The sequence below is a fragment of the Strix uralensis genome, chromosome 18 (genome assembly GCF_047716275.1).
Source record: "Strix uralensis isolate ZFMK-TIS-50842 chromosome 18, bStrUra1, whole genome shotgun sequence".
NCBI classification, from domain to species: Eukaryota; Metazoa; Chordata; class Aves; order Strigiformes; family Strigidae; genus Strix; species Strix uralensis.
Genome location: NC_133989.1, coordinates 9,008,197 through 9,017,189, shown reverse-complemented (window position 1 = coordinate 9,017,189; position 8,993 = coordinate 9,008,197). Strand labels below are relative to the sequence as shown.

The following is an 8,993-nucleotide window of genomic DNA, read 5'->3' as shown; positions in this document are numbered from 1 at the left end:
TTCCAACTTCAGAACTTTGATCCAAATGCATAAAGCTCTGAAACTGGGAGAAACATCCAAGTTACCAACCCTTCTTTAACATGTGAATTGTGGGAGCAAGTAACTTTCTAGTATTCTAGCTGAAATTTCTCAAGTATTGGACTCTCTGAACAAATCAAATATGAAGAAATAGGAGGATCAAAATCTTGAAGGATCGCAGACAGACTGCAAGATTAGACAGCAAAATGGCAAACAATCCAGTGTAGGTTAAGTGTGTACGTGTGGGGGAAAAAGTTTGTTTTAATTCTGCATATGTAATGGCGAATCCAGGCAGGCCCATAACAAAACTGAGTAGTAGAGGACTGATCACTCTGTTTACACACAGCTTTATTGCTTTTTAGAGTCTTCAGTTTTGTATGAGGAAATTAAATATCAACAGATGGATCGAAAAAGTGCAATTGAATATAATTTCCACTTACCAACTCTTGAGTTATTTGATTCACAGTCCACTTTATCTCCCTAAGAAGTCATTTTTAAGGAGGTCAAAACCACATTGAATCTAGAGGACACTATTTCATGTAAGGTATACTGCTACAGAATCAGCCTGGTGTTGACCCAGACTCTCTGCAGATGCATCTGCTCCAGTGTTCCTTGGCTGGGGACTGATGCTGAGCGCAGGGGTACTTTCACTGGGGCAGGACGTGCTCCTGACAGCAAGAGCACAGGCAATTTCACTGGACCATTAGTATCCATTAATGTTTCTGTGCCTGCCAGCAAGCTTCCACATATTAAGAGAATTTGTCCTAAGTAAAATCCCTTAAGAATCAAGGCGGTGGGTTATTGCAGGAGTGAAGACTTAAGGAACCTGTCCTCAGAAACGCATGTATCTCTGAGGATAACATAAGCTTGATGCTTTAGTTTGGACGAGAACTGAAAGAGTAGGCTAATGCTAATATTGACCTGGACTGAATCTGCGGTGAAGACACAGTACAGAAGCTAATCTGGGACGCTTTAAAGGAATGAAACTAAAGTGCATACTCGTACAGGTCAGCAGCACTATTTCTACAAATCACTGTAATCCCTACTGGTAGTTTTCCTAAACTAAGAAACTAATTGTAAAGGAAGATTGTAACTTTCCCTACTTCTGCCTCCTTGAGGAAGGAATGCAACTGTTCAGTACCACGCAGTAACATCTGTCCTTTAAATGCCAGCAGTACTTAACTTTTCTCAAGGTGATGAGCTCTTAACAAGGTGTTAGGACTTCAGTTATTTTATTAAATTGAAAATTAATGTATGGTTGCAGATACAAAGACTTTCTGGGATTTTCATAGTAATCAATTGAAAATACTCTTCTTGGTATACCAACAGGATAAACATTTAGACTAGTGCTAAATACCCCTTTGAAGTTTTTTTATCTTAAAACTAGCTGTGTCATTCTAGTTTTAGACTTGCCTGAATTACTTCTCATGAACGTGTGTCCCTTGCAATACAAGTATCAATATTCAGATACTATTATGTAGTAGTTGCATGCGGTAATGCTAGAGAGGAATAATCAGCTTCAGGGTAGCTTCATCAATGGCTTCTAATACTAACATGAGGAAAAAATGTGTTGGACAGTAACAATATTGTTCTTGGATGCTGTAGAAGCATGCAAGAAATGTTACAGCTGGTTCTTGGGGAGGTGAGATTGTAGCCAGGATCTGAGAATTCAGATTCCTTGTGCAGCTATGATAGATCACTTGTGTACTTTCCCTCTCAAATAGGAGATAAATTTGTGTCTACAGACTTAATGTAGTATGCTTGATTTTAAAAGTGCTTTAGAAATATGAAGCACAAAGCAATTTGAAGAAGTGCTCTGCTATTTAACCAGCGTTTCTTATTACAGCAATTCAGAAGTGTTGCTAATAAGATATCATTTCCTGTCCTTCCAATTAACATTCCTTTCTACATGAACTACCATTTTATTACCTGAGTATAAGGAAATGCCTTGCATTTCATCAGTGTGAAAGACTTGTATTGGACTCTGTGATGTTATGTTTAAAAAATTACATATTTATTGCCCCCATGTTTGCTTTCCTCAGGAGAACATGGTTCTCTGTGGTGCAATGACTTCTTCAGAATACTTTCTTTTGAGCACTTGATAATACCTAGTTACTGATATGGTGCTTTTTTTTTTTTTGTAGTCACAGATGCGATGGCAATGGTCAGAAACAAGGAACAGTTTGAGGGACAGATGAGAACGGCAGATTATATGAAAGGAGAGAGAAAGTAGGGACATCATCCAGTGCAGGGGTCCGTGCTTCTATAAAATCCATTTTATAATGGTGTGATTACAACAGACAAAGCTGATGTGTATCATAATCTGGCATGTCTAAATCAGTTCTGAAATTAAGTGGCCTAGTTATTCACACCTGCAAGACAAAATGGAGGTAAGAGTGGAAAAGTAGGAAGCAAATAGGAGATATGCTAATGAAGGAGGTGAGAGTCTCAGCATATTGATAAAAGCTACTATATCTGCAAGCCTGGCCTCACTTAGACCCTCATCGCTGTAACAATGACCTCTAGGCACGAAAGGGGTATTCCTGTTGTGAGACACTGAAATTCCTACAAGGCCTTTGCTTTTTTTCTTTGCTGCTTTGCTATTGAGGACCCAGTAAAAAAAGTGAGGTTCTCATCTCCTTGTTGGAGGATGCAAAGGATCTGGAATTCTTAAAATGCTGAGGAGACAGTATTGAATACATTTCAGATTTCTCCAACTTTCTGAATGTTACATAAGGTTACATAAAACACTTGGACTTTTAATTCAGAAATTTAAAATCCTAATAGCTTAAATCCCTTAACCTTGTTATTGTCTGCTCTTCATACTCTTTCTATCCTGTGCTATAAAATGAGAAAAGGAAATACATTTTGCAAATTTATGAACAAATGAACTAAAATTTAATGCAAAAAAACTACTTGCTAAATTTTATCTGGTGCATCTTTCCCTGATAAGAAACACTTATTTCAAAAAGACAATAAGAAACCCTCAGGGTCTACAGCATAAATGGTACCTGAGTGTTAAGTCTGCAAATACATAGCAAGAAAGCTGCCCAGACCTGGAGAGCTTCAACTGAAATGACAAATAAAGTACCCAGAGACGCAACGTGTTTGTCCTCTATGCAGTGCTGGTCAGTGGAAGGATCAGGTTTTGCAAATACTTTACAATTCTTCAGATAAGAGGTTTTTGGTCACCACAAGTGTAGTATAAAAGGGTCTGTCTGCTGCTGTTGTCAGAGTGATGTAGACTAGATTCAGCTCGCTGTGTCTGTCCCTGCTCTTGAGAAAAGATTTGGGGAAACCCTGCAACCTATTGGCTCGCTCTTCTGTTGCTTCAAGTACCTCTTCAAGCCTGGCTGCTTTGATCTTCTCAGCAAACTACAGGCTATAAATTTGGCATTTTCTTATGAATGCTAAACTGAATTTAAATGTCTCCCATTATTCAGCAATAATTTGATCTTATCCAAAGCCAAGAAAAGCTCTGAATGACAGTGCAGACCTCTTGTGGCCTTCTGCTTTGCAAGCACTGAGAAGTAGTTTTATATAGTATAAAATTCTAGAATTAGATAATGTCTCAAACTGATCAGTGGTAAATACTGCATATTGCTTTATGTCCCTGCTCCTACAGAGTCCACTTGACCCTAGATGAGTCTTCTGTACAAGATGCATGGGCCATGCCTGAGGGCAGGCTGCTTCTGACCTCTTCCAACCGAGAGTAGCACTGCTATGAGAAGGAACGCTTTTTGAGAAATCCTCCCCCTGTTCTGTCTACCAATCCTTGACTGATCTTTAGTTACCAAGTGGGTCCTGTTTCCTGCTTAGACGAGGAAGAACAACTACCAAGCTGAGAACAGATGGTTATTTTTGTCTCAAATCTAGCTGCTGTCTCGATCATCTGGCCTTCTCTAAAATATTGCTTTGGTTTAAGGGTGTGTTTTGAAGGAGCCTAATGCAAAGAAGAGCATCTTTTGTGGTGAAGAGGCATCCCAGAAGCGTCTCTGCGGGCTTCCCCAGGGTGTCTCTCGCAGCTCCCCCCTCAGGGAGGAGGACAGGGTGTTGTGACTGGGGCACTTGTGTCAGTTCTGCTCTGCCTAATACGAAATTGGATGTCTGTAACCTCAAGTCATCTAAATACCTTACAAAGAGGGCATAGAGAAATTCTGAGCACCTTTAAAGTTGCATTTTCAGCTGCAGCCTTTAATTTCCTAGTTATTAAAAACTAGACATCGAGTCCCATGCATCTGCTCAGGGCCTGCCTGGCCTCTCTCCTCCAGGCCGCAGCACGGCCTTGCTGGAGCAGAACGCTCTGAGGAAAACTTGATTTTAGAAGCGGCCGCCTGCGGGTGTTCCGCGGTGCCGGTTTTTCCGCGGGTGCGGTGTGGCGGCTGTACGCGGCGCGCGGGGGGCCGGGGCCGTTGCAGTAGGGGCCGTTGCGGCGCCCCGGTCCCGCCGCCCCGCGCTGCAGCCGTTGCGGCCCCGCCCCGCTAGGTGGCGCGCGCGGCCCGCGGCGGCGGGCGGGGAGCGCTGAGGCGTCGCGGCCCCGGGAAGCCCCGGCTGGGCCGGGCGGGGGGGAGGAGGAGCGGCGGCCGGGGGCGGAGCGGCGGCTGCCATGAGCTCAGCCGGGGACCGGCGGCGAGCTGCCGCCGAGGGGATGCTGCGGCCGGAGGAGTCGCCGGAGCCCCGGGCGGGGGCGACGGCTGAGGAGAGCGGGGCTCGGCGGTTCGGCCGCTGCCTGACCCCGCCGCCCGGGGAAGAGGTAAGAGCGGGGAAGGGGGGGGCGAGCAGGGGCTGCCCCGGCCCGGGGGCGGTCCGTCAGCTGGGGAGCGAGGGGCGGGCTCGGCGGCGCCCCTCGAGGGGCGCCGGCTGTAGCGGCCCGGGGGGCGGTTGAGGGGCGGGGAGGCTGCAGGTGCGGCCGGCGGGCCCCGCGCCGGGCAGGGGCCCGGGGGGTCCCTAGGGAAGGGGGCGGCTCCGCCCCAGCCGTGGGGGCAGAGACTGCCGGGGGGCCGGTTCCCATTGGCAGCCCTCGGGGTCGCCCTGCCCGGTAGCCGCGGAGGCTCCTGCCCGCCGCGTCCCGGCGCCTGTCTGGGCAGGGACGTGCGAGGCGCTCCCCTGCTGCCCGGCTCCGGGCTCGCCCGCTGCTCGCGATGCTTGACTTATTTTTGGAGAGAGCGGAGTGTTCGCGTTCCCTCCGGCTGAGCAGGGCCTACTCTTCAGGTCTCCCCGGTCTGGGATGCAGTGTTGGATAAAGTTGAGCTACTGTTGAGCTCCTGAATAGCTGAATAAGTGTTCCATGACTATGTGCTGCTACTCTGTTATTTGTTTTTTGCGGAAACCAAGTCTGCTGGTGACTGTAAAGTCACGCTCAGAGCACTGATGTGATTAAGTGGAATGATGCTTAATTTAAGTGAGGCTCTTCGGTGCGGTTAGTTACCAGAGTCTAGCTGCTCAGCTCAATCAGGATGGTGACAGCGGTGATCCTGCGTGGCACTGTCGCCATCCTGGTGATGGACCAGGGACGCTTGAGACCCCAGAAGGCAAAGAGAGAGGGTTTGAAGTTGCACTAAGATACACCCCACCCCCCTTAAAAAAGAGAGGAAGACTAAAAACACCGAAGTAGAGAGCATTTGGGAGTATCCCCCCTTTCTGACCTGTAGGTAGTTCCTATCCCACTTAAGCCTGGTGGTGATGTAAAGTGAACAACATTCTCTTTGGGTAGATTATTGAAAATTTTCTCTTGTCAAGATAAAAGACGCTCCTAAATCAGTCTTTAAAACAGCTTTCCCTCACCCCCATCCTTCATTTTGTCAGTAAAATGTTGATGTGATTTATTTTTGTCTCCAAGAAGAAAACGAATGGGAAACTTGTTCAGTTTCACTATTCAGAGAATTTTTTTCCTATGCCTCTCCCTTGACATCATCACTCCATCAATTTAATCTCTCCATATGTGGTTATCTATGATTTGCAGTAAGTCAGGCCACCTACACACATCCAAATCTTGGGATCTTTGATTTGTTTTTCTGTTCAGCATTTTCCAGGAGATGATATAATGCTTAGTCCATGATACCCACATAATTTTCGTGTGGTTAAGCCACTGACAGCTTTTGCCTTCTTTCTGGATTAAGAGCTACTTTATTAGTCATCAACACATCTATAGTGGGCCAGAAACAAGTATTGTTAATGCTATTAACAATTACAAAAATGCATTTTCAAGCTTGATTAAGATGACATTTCAAAGTGAACTACTTAGTAGGAAATAAGTTTCATTAAAGTTCATGTCAGCTGGATTCTATTGGTTTCATCAAGTGCCACTCATGCTGGTGTTAAATAAGAAATAAAGACCTGCCAATTGATAAAACAAGTTTCCTGTATGGCGTTGTGTGGCAGGCTATGTATTTTTGTAACTGAGTACCAAGCCTGTTAGTTCTTACAAGGAATACGGAAACAACTTGTGTTCTTTGCTACTTGCAAGTCATTCTGTTTCCTTCAGGCATCTTCAGCTGAAGGAACGTTTTACTACTGATCTCTCTTGATTCTTGCACATATTGGTAGCTTGCTCAAAGCAGCAATATAATTTACGTGTTTTCCTACTTGGGTATTAATCACAGCTTTTGTGGAAGCATCTTCTTAAGTCTCTCTTCCTGTGGGCCTTGCACTGCTAGCTCAGCTCTGTCACATGTCACAGTGTTGTGGAAATCAGAATGAGAGCCTTCAGTTCCTTTTCACAAACACTTGCCTTAGTTCTGCATTTTTCAAGTTTTGTAATTAGCAGTAACAATTTCCTGTAGCATATAACTCCTAATTTTCATTATGATTTTTAATTTTATGTAGCAGTTGTAGCACATGAGACTATGATAATGATGAATGCAAAATAAGAGATTTGTATAGTCCAGTAGAAGATTTTGCTAAGTGACAGCTTTCAAGCATATGCTGCATGACATAATATTATTCTTCCTAATTTGAATGTATCCTCTAAATAGTCGTGAAATACTTTAATTTTACTATTGAAATACACTTGCCATTCTGTTATTTTTGTTTCCCTTTATACACTGATTGTTTTCCCTTTGTAGGGCTTTTTTTCAGTATTCTGAAGCTGGCATAGGAGGACATCATACTGAAGAACCTCTTAATTTTCAGCAATATTGAAATGTACCTGCTGGAGTCTCTAATGTTATAAAGAGTTGTGTGGTTTTCTGGTTTGGCTATTTTTGAAGTTTTCTGTGCCTACCTTTTCATTTTAATGACATGCTAGGTAGGAGAGCACTTCAAATCCCAACAAAGGCAGTTTAACTTTCTGAGTGAAAGTGGAAGGCTTTTTGGAAAACTTTGTATAAGAGATTCAGTGCTGAATTTTCTTTTTTCGTGTTCCTTAATGAAGTGTGATAAGTTAGAACACAGTATTCATATTGTGAGCCTGAACAGTTGATATAAAATACCTGACCCAAATCTTTTTATCAAGGAGTGAGTTTGGTATTAAAAAAAAAATAATAATCCTTGGGAAAAGTGGATAAATTGTTACAAGGTTGAATGGGAGCATAATGCTGAGGCAAAATGCAAGAAGGAATGGTGGAAGTAGTTACAGAAGCTTGTCTTATCTCAGGCTTGGAGTAAAGGGGGAGGAGATTCCTGTCAAGAAACAAAGACATTTAAAGGGAAGTGGTGAGAAAGGGATATTACTATGGGTACAATATATACTACATAAAAGAAAGTCTGAAAGGAAAGCTAACCTCAAAGCTAGCCTGTGTATTTTTCCCTTCAAGTTACAAAATGAAGTAATGGTTTTAATTTTGTTCTGTTTTGTTTTCTTTCCATAAATAAACAGGAGAATCAACAGTGGATATATGGGAACATTAAAATGCCATCTGGAAGTGGTGCTGTTGTGCCTTTGGCTAAAGTTTCACGATAAGTTAACACTGCTATTGAAAGATCCAACGTGTGTCTTCCTCTTGCTACCTGGTTTCTTTGTCAGTGCTAGCTTTAACATGACTGTGTGATAAATTGAGTCCAAGAACTGGTCTGAGCTAGAATGATGTGGCGAAGAAATTAACGGTTAGTTTTCAGCCCAGAACAATTTCCTGATTCATTCCACTGTGAATGTCTGTCCTCTCACATGCAAAGGGGTTGGCTTTAGGGGCATAAGTGAGTGGTGGAAAAGGGTAGACTACTTTCAATGACAATGCCAGCTTATATAATTTTAAAGTGGTTGTGAAATTACAGTCTTAACTAAGAACCACTTGTCACCCGTGTTTACATCATATCTTTGAAGCGTGTTCAGTGGGTTTTAGTTCAGATCTTAATGATAAATATACAGCGAGTTCTATAATCACCTGGAAGGAGCTTGTATGGTCTGTTTAGTAAGTACTTAATTACAGATGATGGTAAATATATTGTTGATACTGCAGGTTGCAACAGGATCCTCTTAACCATTTCCGAAGGTGTCTTAAATACATTGAGCCCTTAGAATGTTGTTTTTCTCTTTTGCAATTCATATGGATCTGCTAAATATTTGCAGTTGAGTGCTTTTTAAACATAGTATTTTGGCTTTTTTTTATGTCTAGTGTTCTTTTATAGTAGTATGCCTTGAAGAAATAGTGTTAAGTGGCTTGTTTGCATCTATTTTCTATTGTTTCTTACTGTTGTTGTCTTCTGTTACATTTCAGGCTATGGAACACTTCAGAGTAAAGATTAAGGACTGTGAATCTGTTTTGAATTAACTTATTGGTGTGGTGTCAATAAACTTTGCTTCTGTCCTCTAACGCATGCTACTCCAATGTTTGAATCTTTATGAACGTGATGAATGCAGGATGCTCATGGTAGATACTGGAAGGGCTAATAATGTCAGGAAGCTACCTGCCTGAAGCATGTCTGCAAGCTTAGAGCAGGACAGTAACCCGTAACCGTACTGCAACTTCTTTAAATGGATGTTTCTTTAATGCGTAATCTGTCAAATTAGTGGAATTTACACCTGCTTTACAGTCACG

General features: G+C 43.0%; 1 protein-coding gene and 1 long non-coding RNA gene across 2 annotated transcripts in view; both read left to right on the top strand.

The window, feature by feature from the left end:
* The first annotated feature begins 4,624 nt into the window (after positions 1 to 4,624).
* Positions 4,625 to 8,993, top strand: part of BCAS4 (breast carcinoma amplified sequence 4) — a 45,302-nt gene continuing 40,933 nt past the window's right edge. The window contains exon 1 of the mRNA XM_074888149.1: positions 4,625 to 4,771. Within this exon, the coding sequence (XP_074744250.1) occupies positions 4,625 to 4,771 (147 nt within the window). The remainder of the gene's footprint in view (positions 4,772 to 8,993) is intronic.
* On the top strand, positions 7,232 to 8,768 carry LOC141951764 (uncharacterized). Its single transcript, XR_012631447.1, has 2 exons — positions 7,232 to 8,061; positions 8,673 to 8,768. It is a non-coding gene; the product is annotated as an uncharacterized LOC141951764 (long non-coding RNA).